Genomic DNA, 22,784 nt, shown 5'->3' on the forward strand with positions numbered 1-22,784 from the left:
GCTCACGCCTAGCTACGTCTGTGAGTACCGAGAAGTTCAAATTTCTGCCTGCGATGATATACAAACCCTGTACTGTAGAAAAAAACACATCCTTAACAAACATCGCGACTAACGTTAGCTCCAGAACAAGAAAGACCATTATTACAAATGCAACTATAATTGAAACATCTAGTATGCTCCGTAGCAAAGCCGAAACTTTCTTTGGCACCCAATCTTGTGATTAAAAGAAAAACAGCGCCACCACTGAATGAGAATTGAGAGCGACGAACAAACGAGCTTGCTTGATGCAGTCTTCTGGTGGCATAAGTGCATATCTTATGGTATCCTGGGGGTGTAAGGGGGAGGCTAATACCAGTCAGTCTCCCCGACTGCCAACCTCACCTGCTCGTGGTGCACCCGGTAGAGTGACTGACGAGGCTCTGGCGACCATGAAATCCAAACCAAACAATTGACGGTTTTGTTGTTTCAAATGTACCTACTGCAAACTAAGCTAAATACGCAAGTAGATGCGAACTTCATGATACAAGCGAAGTTGTACGAGAAGTCGTTGCGAAAGCCGAGTGGCGGTGTCAACTATCACAACACTTTGTCAGTGCTCCGGAATGTGCATATAGATTATGCTATTTACCGTTAAAAGTTGCTTCACGAAAAACGGTCTCTATGACTCTACAGTAATGATACATCCATGAGTACAATATTTTTGACTGGTTTATATTGCCCCAAAACGAATCAGGAGACAAAAGTCGCGCTAAATTCGCAGCGCGAAACGGTGTCTGGCTCATCTTGAAACCATGATGATGGAAGAGTTAAGGGGTCAAGATGTAACGCCGACAAAATGTAGGTATACGACTAACGCGGATGCATATAAGAAATAAGTGTGCAGTGTTGCGCACTTGATATTTTACATTGAAATAGCGACAAAGAAGGTTATATTACTACAACTTATGTACCCCTTCGTGGAGATATGAATTTCTACTTGAAGAGGAAACTGCTGAAGAGTGTTTCATTCGGCAAAGAGAACTTCGAGCATTTTGTTCAGAAAGAGTTAGGTTACGCAGAACAAGTGATACAAGTCTGCTGCTCTAGCGGTCGCGCTCACCGCCGCCCGAGATGAGATACTCACGATGTCACTGGAATAGCTTGTGGATTGGTGAAGTAGACGGCTCAGCTGGAGTTACTTTGTGAGCGGCTACACGTGCTTTTGTCAGGAGAATTTGCTATTGGAGAGGACAAGCTTTTTGTTTTGTTTGCTTGGAAACTCTGCCTGCAACTACAGACAGTCTGTAGGTGGCTGGGAACTGTTCAAATACATGGCATCGAATATACCCCCTCCCTCGGCCCCTAATAAAGTTGAATTTTTCGTAAATCTTTTCTTGCTGGTTGCTTGTCAGTCAATATACCATCACCTCAAAAGTACACCCTTTCAAACAATAAAATATCGAAATCAGTCCGGGCATTTTAAAGTAATCGCGTAACTTACATACGAAAAAACATACAGTCGATCGAGAACCTCCTCCTTTTTACGCTTCTGACACTTATAAACGTGGCTTTCTAGTGGTAAAATATCAAAATCGGTTCAGTAGATCCAGAGATTTCACTCTACCAGTGGTGTGCATAAGGTTGTCGATGGTATGCACTAGTAAAAAATTAACTAAACTGGGAAAATCTTCGTTAAATAAGCATTAAGAAATCAACTTAGGGTATGCAGTACTCTAATGCATGTATGGGGAGCATTACGCCACTTTTGGTATAATTGTACGCCAATACAAACAACCACACGCTTTACCTCTATGTAATTGGATGTATGGACAGGATACTAAGTACACCCTTAAGGATCGGTCAGCGTTTTTTTAACATACTGTATCCTAGTTAAGTTTAGAAATTATGTTAAGTTTGTTTATTCTCTGCGGTGCTTATACATTCAATAAATAGACAATATTGTACAGCCCAAGTATTTCAAGTTATGAAATGAAATACATAAATGTAAAGAAACATTATTATACTGTTATTAAAAATATGAAAAAAAAACATGACTTTTTATTATTATACAAATCATTTAAAGGAGAAACCCAGTCTCCATACAAACTCGGGACCAAAAATTATTCATGCTAAAATTGGCCATAAATTAGAACATATAAGGAGTCCTCACCAAGCCAATTTTCATAAAAATCTACATTGGTCAAATCAGCTAAATTACTTGTTTTCAAAGACAACTGACTCAATCTGACGCAATCAGTGAAATACGCATTTGCAAAGTTAGATCAGTATGAAAATAATGAAAATATCAGCTTATTATCTCTGTTGGCAAATGTTATTTCGTTTGAAATTTTAATGGATTATTCTAGTAAAAAATACAAGTTTTTTAGTACATTTATAATTTCTGTATCGTTCTGAAAGTTTTCAAAAAGGGGCCCAATTTCGGACTTCACTTTTGATGGTGTTTTTTTTAGTGAAACTCAACGATGGAATGCGCAAATAATAATTTATTAATTACAAAATAACATCTTACAATCTATTTACACTGTTTTCTGTAATAAAACTATTTAAAATAGCTTAGGTACAGTTCAGCAATGGGTGCCATCAAACTAGCCACAACTCAACATTGTTATGGTGTATGTCTGTGTCGCGGCCAGTTCGACTAACCCCAGTGTGCTTACTTATTATACTTATACATTTACAATTAAATCAATAGTAAAATTATATAAACTATATCATAGACGACAATTTAACAATAGGGTAGTTGACTCGTGTCAAATTTAATATAAACAATAATAATTTCGTAATTTAAAATAAGTGTCCGAAATATATCGATATCAAATTATACTTAAAAGTTAGGGATTTCATAACAAACTTTTTCCAAACGTCAAACACGCTGTCGTCCATTTTGTGACGTCACGACGTTACTTGATGTCAATAGAGTAATAAACGTCAAACTAATTATTAACTAAAAATTTTGTCAAACACTCCGTTTGGGGATTTAGTGTTTACGTGACGTCATGAAACTGTTAAAATATAGACAGACCATCATGGCCTACAGCGTTTTGGCTCGTATTGTCAAAAAATATTTAAAAAAAAATATTTTTATGTATTGATGTCTCAAACTAATATGATTTTTTTTAAATGTAGTAGAACAATTTAAGAACTTTTGAAAACAGTGTCATCTAGCCTATTATTATTATTATGAGGATAGGGTCCTCTAACCTCTTGAGCTGCATGCTTATCTGAGTACATAACTGTAAACAGAATGTGGGCCTCCAACTGTGCACTCAATACTCAACCTGCTGTATAATATTAGATTGACTTGCGCGCCCCGAACGAGATCTTTTTTTAATTTTTAACAGGTAAAAACAAATTTTGTTATTAGAACCTCATGTTATCATGTATATCAGTATCTTTACAATTTTCTCAAAAACTGGAATAGAATAATAAAGCTCATCTGAATAAGATGGAGTTTTTGCCTTTAAGTATGTAATAGTTTTTAGGGAAAATTTCATTTAGTTTTTTAGAAAATCGATAATATAAAGTTTAATCTGATTAAATGATTTACCTTGATATTACCCTGATTTGTAGTTATAGCAAAAGTAGCAAAATATGTAAAAGAAAACTATCTATTGTTATTCAGTACCTCATTTATTGCGCTATGAAATTAGAGCACTAGAACTTGTAATGTTTACTACTGAAATGTGAATCGCGATACACGCAGGCCCCGACAACTATTGAACGTCCGTGTACGCGTTCGAGAAGTAAGTAATTTAATATCAAATCAACTTTTTCTTAAGTAGGTTAAGTTAACAAGTACTTATTTTATCAGTTTGTAATGATTCTACTATTAGTTGAGAAGGCAGATTATACTGAACCCAGCAGTATTATCTCGTTATCAGTATCGTCTCATCGCTTTATATTATTTTATACTCACGAAGGATAGTTTATATTAAAGAGCGTGCGACAGAGATCAACTTTTACACTATTTATGTTTATTAACTGTTGGAAAACAGATCTGTTGGTTTACAAGCTAACTTCCGTATTCAATAAGGCAGGCTGGGGCGGCGCGGCGGGCGGCGGCGGCGGCTAGGAGTAGGCGCGGTCGAAGAGCTTGGCGCGGCTGAGGCGGCGCTCCAGCGTCTTGTACTCGCGGTGCGCGGCCTGCACGCGCGTGAACTCCTCCAGCAGCGCCGGGAAGTCGATGTCGGCGTGCTCCTCCCTGCCGACCAGACTGCGGTTAGAGACCGACTGCCGCAGGCAGCGGCAGCAGCGGCAGTACCTGTGCTGCGGCGTGTCGGCGCGCGGGGGCGGCGGCGCGCAGTGCAGGCGGCGGCGCAGCGCGTGGAACGCCTCGCTCTGCGGCAGCAGCAGCGGCAGTACCTGTGCTGCGGCGTGTCGGCGCGCGGGGGCGGCGGCGCGCAGTGCAGGCGGCGGCGCAGCGCGTGGAACGCCTCGCTCTGCGGCAGCAGCAGCGGCAGTACCTGTGCTGCGGCGTGTCGGCGCGCGGGGGCGGCGGCGCGCAGTGCAGGCGGCGGCGCAGCGCGTGGAACGCCTCGCTCTGCGGCAGCAGCAGCGGCAGTACCTGTGCTGCGGCGTGTCGGCGCGCGGGGGCGGCGGCGCGCAGTGCAGGCGGCGGCGCAGCGCGTGGAACGCCTCGTTCTGCGGCAGCAGCAGCGGCAGTACCTGTGCTGCGGCGTGTCGGCGCGCGGGGGTGGCGGCGCGCAGTGCAGGCGGCGGCGCAGCGCGTGGAACGCCTCGCTCTGCGGCAGCAGCATCAGCAGGCCGAACAGCGCCGCGCGCAGCTCCGCGCTGCCCGGCCCGCCCAGGAGCTCCAGCCGCATGTCTGACCACACATGGCATTCTTATATACTAATAGTCAAGCGCCCAAGAAAACAGCGCATCTGAACTTGAGTGGATACTTATTATAAACTAGCCCGTCATCGACATTTATATTGACAACCATATTTTTTTGACGAGGAACTTAAACAAGGACTCCGCCACAATCGAACAGTCTAGAATGCAGCCGCTGACGCAGACTACCTATCGGATAGCTGAATCATCATGGCGCTCGCATACCTAGGCCTCTCTAGGAGTGCAGCTGGTTCTATATTAGAACGAGTATCCAAAGATGCTCTAATAGGATCTTACCAAATTTGGCGGCAGGGAGAACAACACGAGCGGAGGAGGGGAGTGTTAACCGATCATCAAGGAATTCCTTAACCCTAAGTCCTTTGGTCACAAGTCCAGGACTCTACTCGGAGTGTTTCTCTCTACCACTCTGCCTTTAACAATTATTCATACTTACATGCAAACACTGGTGACTCGATCAGTTGCACCAATTTGTCAATTTCAGTCAAAAAATCCACCGTTATTTCCAGGTCACCGCTGATTTACTGTTCAGGATATTCGAGAAAATAATAATGATCCGAAGTAGCCGGCGTGTGTGAGCGCGTGTGTATGTCTGTATGTGCGTACACAAAGGATACAATGTGGCGATGAGCGCGGCGCAGTGGCGGTAGTTGTGCGTGAGCAGACACAGCGCCAGCAGCGCCACCGGGCTGTGGCACCAGCTCGCGTACAGCGTGCGGAACAGCGACACTGTCGCCTGCCGCCGCACACCGACCGCACGCCAGCACGCAATCAAACAGATAAGTACACATTTGTTTTAATTTTTGACGCTTTTACGTATGGTATTCACATTAATTATTATTTATATTAATATAGAAAGGAGTTATTTGTATAAAGTTGTTAAGGCAGTGATAGTATGATTAAAAGGCGTATTAAAAGATTTCATTTCAGTTCTTTGGCAGCGTGAACGCCGTCACGCTGCTAGTCGTGTTAACTTTGCTATACTTCTGAATGCATCGCCGTCGCGTCGCCCCGCTCACGCTACGCCGTCGCCAATTTCGTGCCCGCAGCCTAGTGATTTTGTGCGATAATGCTGTAATTATGTTTAGTGTGGCTATGGATAAAATGTCAGGCAGGGGAGGTGAGTGTTGATGCATCTTAAAGTGATACCTTAAACCTACAGCCACGGTCACAAGTCCTAGGACCTGCTCGAGGTGTTTCCTCTATCACTGACGCTGCTACTATAATATGTACTATAAGATATATATATGCTACTATAAGATTATTCGCTGTTGTTAAAATTTCAAGTAAATCGTACTTAAAGGAAAAATAAAACAAGCCGTTACAAATGCAGTAAAAGCTGGGTGCACTGACGGGGTCGTCGAAGGCGCGCAGCCGCAGCCGCAGGTGGTGCAGCTCGGCCGCCGTCAGCAGCAGCGTGGCCAGCACGTCCACCAGCCGCGCGGCGAACCGCAGCTCGCGCTCGCCGCTCACCGCGCGCGCCACGCCGCGGTACACCGCCTCCGCGCCCACCAGCACGCACAGCTGCCTGCGGGCAGACGAGTGCTGAGCGCCGCCTGCCGCCTCCACCAGGCAGGGCAGAGGTGTTAATGTGAACATGATACGCTACTAAACGCATGTTCTCCTCCTTTATGAATATTGTTATATATTCTGAACACAAACGACGCAAGAATGATAGAATTTATTAAGCATGTTGCATTTATTTTTTACAAGTTAGGCCTCACCTGATGGTAAATTAGCTTAGCTTGATAGGCAAAAGTCCCAGTTACAAGGCAAGCGTCTGGAACCTCCTGAGGGCTCGCTGAGGGCACTACGCACCGTATGATGAAGGCGCCGCGGTCCTCCAGCAGGCTCTCGTCGGCAGCCAGCAGTCGCAGCAGGGCCTTCAGGAACTTGTGGTAGTAAGGGCTCGACTCCAGGTCCACTGCAACACACGACAAAATTGGATTTTATCTGCTGTTGGTGGTGCAGTATCAAATCAAGTCTACACAAGCACTATAACATTATTGTAGGAAATAGTAGTCTGAGACGATATGAGAGATATGACGTCGCCCGATTTCGTGTTGGCTCGTACCGACGCTGGGTGAGGCGACTTGTTTGCATAAAGAGTATGGAGTTATAGAGGGTAGCGATCGGTTGACGGGAAATACTTGCGATATAAGGCGCTCGTCGTGCGGTCGGCTTCAGTAAACTCGTAGTGTTCGAGCCTTCCACATTTGTTGTTGTGTAATTCTTTATGGGTCACATAGGATAGGCGGGGAAAGTGACTTGAGTTGAAAAGAAGAGTGTTTGTTAATAGTCAAAGGATCCTTTAACCCTACACACAACGTTCACAAGTGCGTGACTACACTCAAGGTCATTCTCTGCCATTCTAGGATCTTATTTTGGTTACAGTTTGATTTGTCAATTAAGTTGTCCTGACAAATATTGTGAATCATAACCTATTGGTTTATTTCTTGAAATCCACTTTCGTGTCTGCTAAAAATATAGACTTTACCGTGATTGGGCATATCATAAAATCCAGCCTCACAAAATAATGATTTCTGTTTTGTGCTAATGTTAATATGAGTGTAAGTGAAAAAACACAAGTCTTGTGATGTGTCGACGAACGTCTCTCTTTACATCGTGCTAACTAAAAATTGGTAGCTCTCAAGATGACCTCCATAGTGGTGCCGCTCGTCGAGTGATCTAATTTGTCAGTAAACCGCTAGTCCTGCTGACGAAGACGTCCTGTCCGACACGCCGCAACATAGTCACCGACCGTCGCCACAAACATATAAAGGTATAGGATAACTAAGAAGTCCCAAGCAAGGTCAGCGCCACAGCTCACGGATCAATGTCGCTGCACCACGTCGTCCGCCGCGTCCGTGAGGCAGCCCACCAGCTCCGTCTGCTGGTACACACAGCCCACCGGTGGGAGCGGCCGGCGCACTCACCGCCGTCCGCGCCCGCGCTGGGGCACGAGCAGATCTCCGCCAGCACGGCCAGCGCGCGCCGCACCACGTCGTCCGCCGCGTCCGTGAGGCAGCCCACCACGCTCACGAACACCAGCTCCGTCTGCTGGTACATCTGGAGTGGTGGCCACATTGCGGTCAGTCACATTACAGTCAATCCGTTACCCAAGTGTAATAAAGTTAAATAAGTTAATATGTCTTGACCATGAATTGCAATTGCTATAGCGATTGACCCTATAGCAATACAGATTAGAGCATTCATCTTGAGATGCAAAAGTTAAACAAACTAACATTCTAAGTAATTAGCTTTTGGGTCGCTGTGTGCTGCGGTGCTACAGATACTATCAGATGAACATGGAAAATTAAACAATGTTAAAAATCTTTTTGACTACAATTATTGGGATAAGGATAAGAGGGCAGTTGCCGCTGTAGTTAATCAAATGAGACTTAACACCTATCCCTCAGGCCGGTGGACACAAAGCAGAACCCTTCGTGAGACGTGTTCATAATAAGCCTGCGCAATGTTACTCTATCTATAAATGGAAGTAGTTCTGATGATCCTGAGAATAATTCTCACCTGAGAAGGCAACTTGTTGTACAAGTGCAGGATCCAGTCCAAGGCTGCGACTTTAGTGTGCACGGAGCTGTGGTGCAGCATCTGGGTCAGCACGCCCACCACGGCCTCCAGATTGAGTCGCGGGGGGCTCTCGTCTGCGGACGCTTCCGCCGCCGGCTCTTGCGAAGGGGCACCTTTGCTAGGGGGACTTTCTTTTGGGGCTTCTTTCGTAGGCGGGCTCTCTGCGGGGGCTCCTTCCGTAGAGCTTTCTTCTGGCGCTCCTTTTGTATGGGGGTCTTCGGATGACGCGCGGGATTCAGACATTTCTGACACTAGCTTCGTTAGCTGTAGGTTAACAGTTGCCGCCGTTTCTCTAATCTCTGATTTGTATGTAGTAACTATTTTATGAGATGTTTACACATAATATAAACGCACCGCAGTGTACAACTATTCACTGCGCTCTCTGTAAGACCAGTTATCAATATAACGGCAAAGATGATAGTGACCCAACATAAACCACTGTAAAGTTTATAGGAAATTGGGGGTTTCAGGTAGTCTCATGACATTATATTTTTTTCAAGTTTAACTTTATTTTGAACAATATAAAACGGCCGTAAAAGAATAAAAACGCGCAGATTTGTAAATTGTACTGTTTACTACAGTATCATCACCCATCACCCATAGTATTTTTTTTATTTGTCCAAAATTGAATGACAAGCGGGTGGGTCAGTGAACAGTCGAGTGTGATGGACTCTGCCACGGCTGTAGCGTCTAGAAGGCCAACTATCGTTGCAGTTTAGCTGGGATTGATGATTCATCCCGCTTCGACGCACACTTGGACATGGGGCTGAAATGATGGATCAGGAATTCTCACTTTGTTAGCGACGTCCTACTTCAAGGAAGAGAGTTATTACCTGGGTACAGTAATCATGTCCCTTATTCCACTCTCACTTACCTTCATCCATCCTGCTGCTGCGAACCGCTTCGTCCCCGCCGCCAGCTGCGCTGCGGATACAAACAGAAAGGATACTCTTCCTGGGCTCGTCGGTGTAGGCCAGGCACGGCAGCGCGGCCAGCAGCACGCCCGAGGCGAAGGGCAGCACGCGCGCGCCGCTCAGCGCCGCGAACTCCTTCAGCCACGTCACTGCCGTCAGCTGCGCGCGGCACAAAACGACTGGGCTTTACACCACACGACTCAAGTAAAACTTCTTTCAAAAATAAAAACAAAGGGCCATATTTAAGCCTCAGCCATAACTGAATCGCAAAAGTTTCTTGTAGCGATTGTTTCAATGTTCTCTGAGTACGCTATCTACTGTTTGTTTAAAACAACAAACATTGTTTCATTGTGCCTGTAGATGGCAGCGTGTATCTAAAAACTATTTATTGCCTTACACTTTTCGTAACACAGTCACCCCCAATGCTTCCACAGTATTGCTAATGTATCATCTATGTTGCTAATAATTTTACTTCAAAAACTTAAGCTCATAGAAATATAAAAAGGACTAGCAGACTCTCGTTACTTCATTCGCGTGAAACTCCATGTAAACTTTCAACTACCTCTACCCTACCCCTACCTTACCCTATCTTTTCCCTATCCTACCCCTTTATTTTTTTATTTTTTTTTTGTCATAAGAACCTTCTGCTGATAATAACAAACACATAAAAAAATAGTGAAATCAGTCCATTATATGGATTAATTTTTATACATATAAATAGATGACTAGAAGAATTTACATCAAATTCTTAAATATAACAAAAGTAAAACTATAGTCAGTGCACCTGCAGCAGTTCCTCGGTAGACTGCGCGTGTGTGATGAGGATGTTGATCATGGCCTGGAAGTCCACCTCCGCCGGCTCCTTCCTGATGCTGCGCAGGAACTCGTTCAGCTGCACGTCGCACCTGCGCAGGGAGCATGGACCTTGGTGCAGCAGGCGCATCCAGCATGGAGGGCGGCCATGGTGTACATGGGCTAACAGTAATCTAGTGTTCAGGTACACATTATCTGCATAAGACTTTGGCCTTACTAGAACTATAGCAAGTTCTATATTAGAACAGGTATCCAAAGCTGCTCTAATAGTATCAGACCAATGTTGGGCAGGAAGAACAACATGTACAGAGGAGGAGAGTGTTGACACGTCACAAAGGAACTCTAAAAACCCAAACCCTGATTCCATTAAATGCCAAAATAATTGTCTATATGGGCCTCAACCAGACTCAGAGGCACTCAGTGGTCGATGGAGCAAGCTCTCTGACTGGTACATTCAGAAAATCCAATTATTGCTGATCGTGGTGATGACTATACTGCTGCAGATTACCCATATGCACATGCTCGTACACCACATCAGTGGCACATGCACGATGTACACGCGCGCGCTGCCGCAGGACACTCACATGCGCCGTATCTCGGGGTTGGGGTCGTCCAGCACGGTGAAGAGCCCGTCCAGCAGGTCGGGCAGGTGTCGGCGCAGGCCCAACGCGGGCGCGGCGTCCAGCGCCGACACCCACGCCACGGCGAACTGGCGCGACGCCGCGCTGCGCGTGTACATGCGCTCGCGCACCAGTGGCACGATGGCGGCCAACTCCAGCTCCGCGCTCTCCGTCACGATGTCCTGTGCATGCACAACTTGAAAATATTTATACCTTGCCTGAGTGGATTCTTTGTCACACAAGCATGACAGAAGAATTCAATTTACGTCAATCGTAGGAAATTTAGACAACATTGTTAATTAGGCATAAATTATTATTAGGGTAGAATAAATTATACTGAATATGTTGTCAACCCTGTGAATCAAATTACCTTAACAAGTCTATCTAACACTTCAGCACCATTCCGAACTTGCAGCTCCGGGTCGGCTGCGAGCCTGGCGAGAGCATCAAACACCAGCGGGAAGTATGTGACGGTGGCGCTGCGAGCCACCTTCAGCACATTGAACAGTGCCTCAGTAGCTCCGTATCGGACGCGCGCCTCGCTCTCACCGAGGCAGGCAATGATGGGATGTATTAATTCTCCAATATACAAATCGCATCCCTGCAATACATGTTATTTTTACATAATGTATTTATTTATTACAAATATTTCTTGTAAAGAAACTCTTAAAGCAGCCTTTACTAAAGCTAAACTAGATGTGGTATGTTTAGCAACAAACAAATTAAAAATTAAGCTACATAAAAATTTTAATAAAAAAAATTCAACCGACTTCCTACTCGAAAATTAACCTAAACTAAAAAGCAATAAATAACATCTTACCTATGTGCTACCTTCTGATCAGTTTGAAGGCGGTGCCAAGCCAGTGATGTTTTAATTCAAGCCGTTTAAATTACACAATTTCTGTGGTTCATTCAGAAACGGCTTTAATTAAAACACGACACTGGATTGGCACCGCCTTCAAACTGATCAGAAGGTAGCACATAGGTAAGATGTTATTTATTGCTTTTTAGTTTAGGTTAATTTTCGAGTAGGAAGTCGGTTGAATTTTTTTTATTAAAATTTTTATTTTTTAATTTTTAGTGTTAGCACACCTAACTGAGTGTGAACAAAAATTAATGAGCAATTAGTTGAAACGTTATTTTCTTATGATAAGTATCTAAGTCCTTCTATCCCAATTTTAAAAATACTACCTTAACTCATATACAAAATTTCACTCCCCCTTCATCCACACGTAATATGAATATTCAGAAAAACGTGAAAGGTGACTGTCCTCCGTCTTCATCACCAGACCCCCTATGCAGTCACAATCCATATGGGTGGAAAGTTCTCATCAGTATAAAATTTATCAAGTCCAAACACAAGGTAGCTACTGTGAACCGTCGAGGAGTTCCCTTAACTCTCCTTCATCTTCATCACCAGACCTCTAATACAGTCACAACCTATCCAGGTGGAAAGTTCTCATCAATACAAAATTATCAAGTCAAAACACAAGGTAGCTACTGTGAACCGTCGAGGAGTTCCCTTAACTATCCTTCATCTTCATCACCAGACCCCTAATACAGTCACAACCCATCTAGGTGGAAAGTTCTCATCAATACAAATTTATCAAGTCCAAACACAAGGTAGCTACTGTGAACCGTCGAGGAGTTCTCTTCACTGTCCTTTGTCTTCATCATCAGACCCTTAATACCGTCACAAACTATCTAGGTGGAAAGTTCTCATCAAAACAAAGAAATCAAGCCCAAACAAAAGGTACCTGCTGTAAATCGTTGACGAGTTCCATACTCTGTGTATCAGCTCCATCATCAGACCAACTCCAGACCTTCATAAAATTGTAGTGGTTTAAAATACCTTATGGAAACACTAACAAACGCACTAGCCGTCTCTACGATTTTCGAAAGTTCCTCTCGATTTCTCCAGGATGCCATCATCAGATCCTGACATGAAAAAAATGGGACCACCCTGGAATCAAACCCTTCAAAACAAAAAAAGAATTTTCAAAATCGGTCCACAAATGACGGAATTATCGCTGGACATACATATAAAAAAAAAAAAAAACATACATACAGCCGAACGTAGAACCTCCTCCTTTTTGGAAGTCGGTTAAAAACAAATGTTATTTCATTTTGTTAGTCTTGCTAAACTTGAGAACGGCTGAACAGATTTATCTTATCTTGGTCTTGAAATGTTAGTGGAGATATAGGGAAGGTTTAAAAGGTGGGAAAAAAAAAGAATATTTTCCAGGAAAACCATAAAAACAACCCTTTTCTATTTCTTATACAAAATGTGGTTTCACATACCTTTCCCAAGCCTACAGCTACAGAAGACAGGCCCATCAGGGCTCCATTCTTCACATTGGGGTTTGTGGAGGACATGAGGTCCTGCCCCAGCACACGTAACAGACGTTTGATTTGATTTGTGTTGTTGGCATCGCTGAAATCTTTTACCATTCTGGAACCACATTTGAAAAATTAATTAATATCACTATCTACAGTGACCTGACCAAATTATACTCTAATTGGCCAAAACTAATGTAGAATGTACTTCAACAAACAAATTAAAAATGAGGGTATAAATCTTTAATATATTTTTTTTGTTATAAAAGAATGTTTGCTATATCTTTTTTTTAAATGACCAATATTCCCATTGCTCTTTAACTAGTCGGGAATAACTGTATTAGGAGTGGGTACAACAACAATCCAGCAGGTGGAGATCGAACACCACCTCTCAATGATAAGAGAGAGAGGATTTTAATTAACATATTTCCAAATTATTGACTATTGATTAAAAAATTAGATTACATAAACTCAGAGCAATTACATATAGTTAACATCATTTGATAAACATTTTATAATCAAAAACAATACATAACTTTAAATAAATGAGGTGTGAAATGACATGAGTATTCTACCTTAATTTTGAAATTGTTTGTTGTTAAACATTCCACATAGATTTTGACTTTATTATAGGCAGTTTTTTTTTAAATTAATTTTCATAATAATTAAATAAATCTAATATATAAAATTCTCGTGTCGCGGTGTTCGAACTTAAACTCCTCCGAAACGGCTCGACCGATTTTTGTGATCCTTAGCGTGATTGTCGGCCAGGGTGGAAAATCGGCCAACATCTATTTTTCATCCCCCTAAATGTTAAGGGTAGTCCACCCCTAAATTTTTTTTTTTATTTTTTAGGCAAAATTTTTTGTTTTTATTTTTTTATGACACAGCATACAAAAATACATACAACCCTAAATTTTCACCCCTTTACGATCAACCCTTATATTTTATTTGTTAATTAAAAACTATAATTTTTTTTGGTAAATTTTTTTTTTATTTTTTGATGACTTACAATAAAAAATCTCATAATACTTTCAATTTTTCACCCCTCTACGATCAACCCCTATTTTTTATTTGTTAATTATAAACTTTAATTTTTTGGCAAAAACCCTAAAATAGCCCTTTTCTTTTTCCCATACAAATGATTTGTAACTAAAACGTAGTCAATTTGAGCTTTATTGTTATTGTATAAAGTTCATATTAATAATAATTACAAAACGGGGTAGGGGTAGGGTAGTGGTAGGGTAGGGGTAGGGTAGGGTAGTGGTAGGGTAGGGGTAGGGTAGCGGTAGTTGAAAGTTTACATCGAGTTTCACGCGGACGAAGTCGCGGGCATCCGCTAGTTAACTATATAAATAGTAAGGCAATAGTTTTAAATCTATAATTGTTAGTCCAAGTGTTAGCCAACAAACATTTCTAACACAACTCTACAGGTGATAGGTTGCAGTTAAACGTAGCAGCACTCAGATTTCAGTCTACTTCCTCAAATCCTCAATCATTGAGCTGAACGGCGTTGCTATGAACGCCCACTAACAACCATGGTACAGTAAGATACAACAAAATAAAATAAAATATAAATAGTTGTGTCATGGTGGTGATCGACAGCTTTGATGTGTTGTACAATATAGTTTAACGCTTTATAACGCAGAAACAATGGCATAAAAACTTAGGAGCATAAAACAACGTACTTTTCAACTTCGACACCTGCAAACTTTCTTTTGTCATATAATTTATCGCACAACCCGCGGACACAGGCTCCACTTAACGGAGCGTAGTCACGCTCAGTCATTTTGGGTAACCAATTATAAAATCATTCAAACAATACTTTTTTGTGTATCGGCATAAATAATTATATTTTTATTTTCACAAGAATTAACCTCACTTTTCTATTCAATAACAATCAAATCAATCAATCAATCACTGACACTGACAGTGACAGTTGACACCTGACACTAATGACATTTGTATTTTGCTAAATATACTAGCTTTACAGTTGTATGTTCTAGCCTTTTGGAGTTATTATGACCAATGACTAACTTAGACCAATTACATATGGACTTATATGTCATTCAAATTCACCAACAAAATTGTCTGTCATTTTTGAGGGGGACAAGTTAAACTCACATATCGAAAATATTTGTTTTTAATACAAAGATGTAATAAACTTAGAAATACTTGAAATTGAAACATAACTTAATTTTTTAGTAAACTAGAAGTTTTTTATGCTATTTAACTATACAAACTGGCTTTTTAGGGAGCTTTGTACACAACGAAAACGATTACAAGAATGAAACATCGATTTTGTTGAAATAATTTTTATAAACGCTTTACATAGTTTATTTTTGATCTTTGACAAAAGGGTAACTTCTAGCATAGCAAATCCTTAAATAATTAGTCTCAGCATAAAGAACTGTAGCTTGCTAACTGTGCTAGTATTTAGCAAAAGACTCGGGCTTTTTAGATAAGTCGAGTCCTTGTCCTTTACTTCCGTAGTTATCTCAGGTAAATATTCTTTGCACCCTTTGCACAGATTTGTGATACTATTTAAAAAAATATCCTATAAGGGCCATAGAGGAATTAGCTTTCGTCTGAGGTGTGGGGACTCATTAATTATAGTCAACTGAGCAGTGAAGTGAGTGAATGTTCTCTGTGAGCAGTTGCCACCAGTCGCTTTCTGTGATTTCTGTCATTTTGTAATCAATTATCATTTTGTAATTTGTTTGTATTCGATTCATAATCGGACAGTGGGTGGAATGGACAGTCTTGTTTAAATATAATTTCTTTCGTCATAAATTCGATGCCATCGAGCGCGAGGAGGGGAATTTTGTTCAGTGCAAAATCGAAACTGTAATTGATCAGTGGGAATTTCGAGAACGTTTACGATGCCTGTGACACTGGTGGACAGGTTGCCATTGCCGAATCTCAAGGTTTACTCGGCGGGCAGTGTGCTGCTGTTGTCGGTGGCGGTGTATTACGCGGTGAATGTGACGAGCGACCCCAACTGGCGCGCCAATGTAACGCTGCAGCGCCAGGGGGACGCCGACGTGAAGATGGTGCCGACCGACGAGCCCGCGGCGAACGCGTCGCGGAACCTGACCGACCACTTCGCCGAAGTGGTCACCTTCATGGTGCAGGAGCCGCTGTGCATGTGGGTGAGTGTTGTTGATTATTGTTTGTGAACCGACAACATACTTAATGATGCAAGTACAGAAAAAGAAAGTAAGTTAGGGTAATGTAATATATGAACACATAATTACAATTTGTATTTACAATTACAAGTTGTATAACATCATGATCATAATTATAAACCCATACTTGGTTCACTGTTGAGCATGTGTCACCTCTCAGAATGAGAGGAGTTAGGCTAATAGTCCACCACCTTGGTCCAATGTGGGTTGACAGACTTCACACACAGGAAATCATAAAAATTTTTAGGTTTTTCCTTAACCATTTGAGCCATGTGGTATTTCTTAAAATGCACAGAACTGAAATTCCCTAGGCTGGATTCACTGCTACAACTTGCGATGGACCTGGTGGTGAATCCATGGACTGCTAAGATATTTGTCTCTTGTAAAGAAAGGAAGAGGTCATATCCATTGAGTTATTGTGGCTGTTTTAAATTACACATTCAATGATTTACTTAAACAATGCCTACAATCATATTATTGTTTTCCTTCACACAGGAAGTAGCTAGATATAATGCACAAATGATAATAATATATAGAAAATCAGGATTCTTTATTTCTGCCGACTGCAGTCAGAGTTACTATAAACAAACAATCTTAATATTTCAATACTGCTAGTAAAGTAAACATGAAATTAGCAAATTTGATTTTTTTTCTTCAATGTATACATACCCCCATCTCAGAAAATTTAGAAAAATGGGAGAATGAAGAAACTATTAATTCATAATGCCACATAACACAGTATCTTATAGTTGACACCAGGACTATCCCTGCCTTACAAATCACAGATTAGAACACCTCAAACATGGATTGATTACATGCATGCCTATTGTAACACATTGCATACGGACTGGCTGATGTTGAGTTGTATATGAGGAAACACTAGTGTAACACCAACTTCCTGATAAGTTTTTTATACATGAGTTATGAAATGAACCTAAGAAATAAATAGATAATATGAAACATTACTATGTTAATTCTTAACATATGGTTAAATGCAAGAAACTGTTATTTTTGTAAAAACTCAAGTTACATAGATTTATAGATAAAAAATACTATAATTTGTTTTTACTGAAATGTTAATGGTACTTAAGGGTCTTTGATTAATCCATTGACAATACCTCAATACTCAACACATAAATAAAACGAAAGTGTCTTTCTGTAATTAAAAAAAACTGTTTTCAGTGTATTTACACAATACTCAAACGAACTTTTTAAACATTTCTGTCTGTTTATAATCTCTAGAATGTCTGAAATAATTATGATGGTAATTCAGACACATTCTGACAAAACCAAAAGGTTTCCATTTATGATTCATTAAAAACTGTGATGGAAGTTGAGGGCATCAGCTATTATAAATAAAGGTAAAGTTTGTGGAGGCTTTAAGGGTAAACACTTTAATCTGGCTCTACTGAAAATTATTTTCACAATAGAAAGCCACACTATTTGTGAGGCTAGATTTTATCCCCGTGTTCCCGCAGGAACAGAAACTATGTGGATGAAACTGTGGGCCATTGGCTACTAAATCACTTTTATCTAGCTTCTAAAAATACTTGAAAAATACTATAAAAATATTGGTATCAACACATCCAATAAGTGATGTCAATAATAATAATACCCTTTTGTTAAATACTTTGCTACATCCATCCATTTTATAGTTCAAATTATATGATATTCTTATATGAAGTAGATTATTCAATATAGATTATTTAATCATACCTGTTTCAATGACAAATAGATTATAAATAGTGTATAGAAAAGGTCAATGATAAGGATTTGTGTTTAATCAAAGGAAGGTCATCAACAATAAGTTATAGTTTGCTCTTCACCTACTTCACATGCTGATTTGAATATAAACTGGTTTGACTCAGTGGATTTCAGGGCCAAAATGGTGAAAAGTACTTCCTGAAAACATGCCTTCTATTTATTAGTATATTTAGTTGTTATTAAATGTACTTAAATTCACATTTTACTATGAACTTCTAAATATTTTTATGATAGTTCTAGGTCCAAAAAAGGAGCAAAATATGTATTCATGACCTTGTGTTATTTGAGTTGATGGCTTCCTTTGAAAATCTTATTAACTTTTTTAAAAATATTTGTAATTTGAATCTGCTTAAGCAAAGCATAGCCTAACTAATATTAACACTAGTGGTACCATTTGTCTAAACTCCAAACTAATATTATCTATAAAGACGTGAAGATTTGATTTTTGTTTGTTTGTTATGAATCTATACTTCTATACTAGTAATATAAAGCTGAAGAGTTTGTTTGTTTATCTGTTTGAACACACTAATCTCAGGAACTACTGGTCCAACTTGAAAAATTCTTTCAGTGTTAGATAGCCCATTTATCGAGGAAGGCTACAGGCTAAATATTATCCCCGTATTCCTAAGGAAACATGAATCACACGGGTGAAACCACGCGGCGTCAGCTACTAAAGTGGTAGACACTGATTTTAAAAATTAGTTTGAAAATTATATTATCAGTGAGCAAAATAAGTTAATTTTATTCCTGTATTCCCACAGGAATGGCGATTTTGTGGGTGAAACTGCTGCTTAGTTCCTTATACAAGTAATGCAGATCAGTGACCTCACTTATCTTTCAGATATTATTAAATAGCAATTACCTTGTGTGTTTAGTGCGTTCAGTCTATTTGTGTAATCACAATCTACTTAGTTAAGTAGATAATTTTGTGATTACTAATGACTTCAAGATTGTTTTTATTTATATTTAATTAACCTTTATGTCCATTGAGCTTGCATGGTGTGGATTTTTAATTATGTTTAATTTTAAAATTGTATGTGTTATTGATACTAGTGTATAGTGACTAGTAGAGGCCAACAATTCTGTTTCTATTGTGTTTACTGTTGTTCACAAATATGTATCTATTAGAACCCACAAACCTTACTTTGTAACAAACGAGACCAATATTTAGTGAATGGGTGTCAAATTCAGCAGGCCTTTGTTAGTTTTAACTGCACTGTGAATTCAAGGTGATTTAACTGTTTAGTTGACCACATTGCCCGCTGACTCGATAAAGCAATATTTTTCGCGAATTATTTTGAAAGAAATAACGGGAAATTTAATTTTAGCGATGTAGGTGTAAGAGTCAAACGTTATTTAAAACGCGCGCCGCACTCGCGACCCGGCGCCGCGACGATTTTATTCTATGATAAGTCAGCCCTTGACTGCGATCTCCCCTGATGTTAAGTGATGATGTAGTCTAAGATGGAAGCGGGCTATACTTAAGTACAAAGTTATTCTACTCGTACCTCTGACGGTTTCAACGCGGCATAGTACCGGAACCGTACCGGCGGTACGTCTTTGCCGGTAGGGTGGTAGCTACTAGCCTACTAGTACTAGAAGCTAGCCACAGCCGTTGCCTACCACCAGACCAGACCTCAGTCAATTTAGTAAATATAAACTACCCGAACTGGGATTCGTACCCAAGACCTCTTTTGAGATCTAACAACCAACAGCACTACCAACTGCAGAGGTTGTCAGAAAGTTAAGTATAGTAGATGTTTTAAGGTTTTATTTCGATGAATTTGCGTCCGTAGTCGCACTGCACAGTTGCCAGCGTGCGGCGTGATGAGTGTGCCGGCGTCTTTATTGTAACGGTACACTTCGGCACACGTCGCTCGCTACTCCTACTGATCGTTGCTCTGACCTCCGCGACTGACCCACTCGCCGCCGCGCCAGAAAGGAGCAAACGATACAGGGAGCGCGGTCGGTCCTTAAACCTATTGGTTTAAAGAGTTCCTATTATTTACATTTGCATCTTATTTAAAGAACATTTGCCATATTTTTAAGCTAATATACCCATTCCCTTAACTACTGTATTAAGAGTGGGTACGACAATAGAACAACGGGCGGGGATCGAACTACCACCACCCCTCGGTGATCCGGTTCCTTTACCACTGAGCTATTTAAGCATAATACATATGTATTAACCTTTCGCAGAGCTTTAATTTGCTAGAACGACAAAAAGCTAAAAAAGTTAACGAACACCATTCTACCGGCGCCGGCGAAAAGGTCATTATTTATTATTACGCACTCCATTAACACGTTCGCGGTACGAGGTCAATCGACCTCGTACGTCTAGTGTATTCAAGAGTTACGAGGTCGATGGGCCTCGTACCTCAGCACACAAAGTTTTAGTATGAGGTCAAAAAACCTCGTACCGCACCAGAGGAAAGTATAGAAAAATCAGTGCCGCAGTGAACGTGTTAAAATACTCACCTTCTCAATTAAATTTCTTATTTATGTTATGTTTTTCATACACACAAAAATAGGATATTACTTGATGATTATGTTATGCTATCATCAACCCGTTCTAATTTCAGTATACGCTTACTGCTCGCCCGCAGTTTATACCTGTTTACCTTTACCTGGCGGAACTTCAGATCTATTGTTTTGTTATAATTAAATTTAGCACTTCTAAATTACATACTATTGTGTTACTATAGTATAGGCAGTACTTATAGACCGAGGAGCTTTTACATCCACGCAGGCAACGGTATGCCGCCTTGTTGCTGATTTGGGCGGTGCGGTTATAATGAGCGATGACCTTTAAGTGCGACAAGGTCTGAGAATCAAGGCGACGTGATATTATTGATTTAGGATGGCGAGCACATGTGGCGGAGGTTGACAACCTTGCCGCGTGGAGGTCGGCTGACTCGTCGTGAGCAATGTCAGCAAAAACGGTCGTTACTCCCCCTTGATACTTCGCCCCATCGTAGGAGCTTGACGTAGCAAGTTCACATCCATTCAAACTTGCAAAACTAAAAAACTAAAAAAAATATGCTTTTAGCACGCATTAAAAATTACAAATATTGTATTTGAGTCACGTGACTATATTTTTCGTATCGTCCTGACAGCAAACCTTTTCATTTGGTATTCATATCATGGGAGAGAATTTCAAACAGCCAGTCCGCCATCTTGGGGAGGCCGCCATATTGGATTTGTAATGACGTTTCTTGGCTAGTCATGTATTGTCATCAGAACTCAAAGCGTGTGCAAAATTTTATCCTAATCGAAGACCGGGAAGTGGGTCAAATTGAGATTCCAAGATTTGATTTTCTCACATACATAGTAACAAGTGAAGCTGATGTAAACGTATTAAAAATTGGAAATACTCAAAGTGATATTGAAATAAGCACACTGTATAGGTACTGTGCGCAGTTCAACTTAGACATGGATAGTTACTTTTTATTTTCCCTGAAACTCTAAAATGGCTTGAACGATTTCATTTTTTTTCGTTTGTTCGCAGGGGTGATTTATTTGCAGGTTAGTAAGAATTCATCTAGTACTCGTATTACACTTCTTTCAACGTGCCACGGTTCTTTGACTGTACTTCCTGCCCCTTTGTCTTGCACAGCTGAAGTGGAAATCTTCAGCTGTGCAAGTCATTGCTCACCCACTGAGTGACTCTTTTTATAGGGGCCATAGTTATAATGTTATAATTGCAATTTTTCTAAACTAACATGCAATGATTAACTTATTGTAAAAAATGTGGGCGTTGTCATTTACAGTTACATTTATCGGTATCAGTTATCAGTATAGATGTATCTTTTACAATAATTTATAACTATTATCTATTTTCCGATCAAGGATTTACTCGTAGGACGGTGTGGCCGGCGCGCGATTGTGACCGGTTTCGTGTAATATTAACTAATAAGATATGTACATATATGTATATAAATACACATAATATATGATATAACATGTAGCGCGCGACCTTGTCGGCAGGGGCGGCCACGTTTCCTACTGTCACGGTCGCCGTGAGCCTGCGGACTGGATGCAGTGTGCAATCATTAAAGTATTTCGTAGAACAGCTTGATAATATAAAATAAGCTTCTTATAATATTATATTGTTTTCGCAGTTTACAGCTTAAACCTTTCACTTGCCGTTTTCATCAATTTTTTTCACAAATCCGTTGAAAAAATATACAATTTTTTTTGTTAAACAAAATAATAAAATTTTATTTATACTTTTTCTGTTGTATACCCATTGTAAATGATAAGAAAATACCTAAAAGATAAGTACCTACTACTACATTTAAATCTAGAAAAAATATTTACTTATTGAGGACTTGGAAAATACACATATTATGTAGATGATAATAATAATAACCTTTAGTCGGTCGTACTGGGAATATTGAACTCTAATCTAAACAAACGAGATAGCAACTGACAAATTAAGTATTTAATAAAAAATACTTAATAAACAAATTATCACATCAACTACTACAACTGAGACGAATCTATAAATCATACAACCTCATATGGAAAATCTTCCAAACGGTCTGTAGAGCATGCCAAAAAATGTTGGAATATACAAGCTTCACGCAGTAAAAAGTAAAAACATCTCAAACTCAAAAAAATACATTTAAACAAATAACCTCCTTTTTTTGAAATCAGTTAATACCAAGGGTTGTTATCAGATAAAGTAAAAAGTGAGTGTGCTG

At 40.4% G+C, this 22,784-nt stretch overlaps 2 protein-coding genes across 4 annotated transcripts in view; one reads left to right on the plus strand and one right to left on the minus strand.

Annotated features, from left to right (window-relative positions):
• Positions 1 to 2,463: 2,463 nt before the first annotated feature.
• Positions 2,464 to 15,042, minus strand: LOC112046137 (protein VAC14 homolog). Of its 3 annotated transcripts, none has more exons than XM_024082644.2 (14): positions 14,815 to 15,041; positions 13,091 to 13,241; positions 11,160 to 11,390; positions 10,754 to 10,971; positions 10,141 to 10,261; positions 9,392 to 9,515; positions 8,383 to 8,759; positions 7,788 to 7,920; positions 6,670 to 6,775; positions 6,205 to 6,379; positions 5,469 to 5,587; positions 5,288 to 5,367; positions 4,666 to 4,825; positions 2,464 to 4,201 (listed from the first exon to the last, which is right to left on the minus strand). In XM_024082644.2, exons 1-14 carry the CDS (start codon positions 14,913 to 14,915, stop codon positions 4,069 to 4,071), a joined length of 2,229 nt encoding a protein of 742 aa, XP_023938412.2. In that variant the 5' UTR covers positions 14,916 to 15,041; the 3' UTR covers positions 2,464 to 4,068. The 3 variants fall into 3 exon arrangements, 2 of the variants coding, with proteins under 2 accessions (XP_023938412.2, XP_023938413.2); XM_024082645.2 differs by having other exon boundaries at positions 8,383 to 8,741; positions 14,815 to 15,040; XR_008251873.1 differs by lacking the exon at positions 2,464 to 4,201 and having other exon boundaries at positions 4,757 to 4,825; positions 7,682 to 7,920; positions 14,815 to 15,042.
• A 701-nt stretch (positions 15,043 to 15,743) lies between these two features.
• LOC112046118 (E3 ubiquitin-protein ligase AMFR-like) overlaps positions 15,744 to 22,784 on the plus strand; it is a 50,191-nt gene continuing 43,150 nt past the window's right edge. The window contains exon 1 of the mRNA XM_052887917.1: positions 15,744 to 16,278. Within this exon, the coding sequence (XP_052743877.1) occupies positions 16,009 to 16,278 (270 nt within the window). The 5' untranslated portion in view covers positions 15,744 to 16,008. The remainder of the gene's footprint in view (positions 16,279 to 22,784) is intronic.

The sequence above is a fragment of the Bicyclus anynana genome, chromosome 20 (genome assembly GCF_947172395.1).
Source record: "Bicyclus anynana chromosome 20, ilBicAnyn1.1, whole genome shotgun sequence".
Classification (NCBI taxonomy): Eukaryota; Metazoa; Arthropoda; class Insecta; order Lepidoptera; family Nymphalidae; genus Bicyclus; species Bicyclus anynana.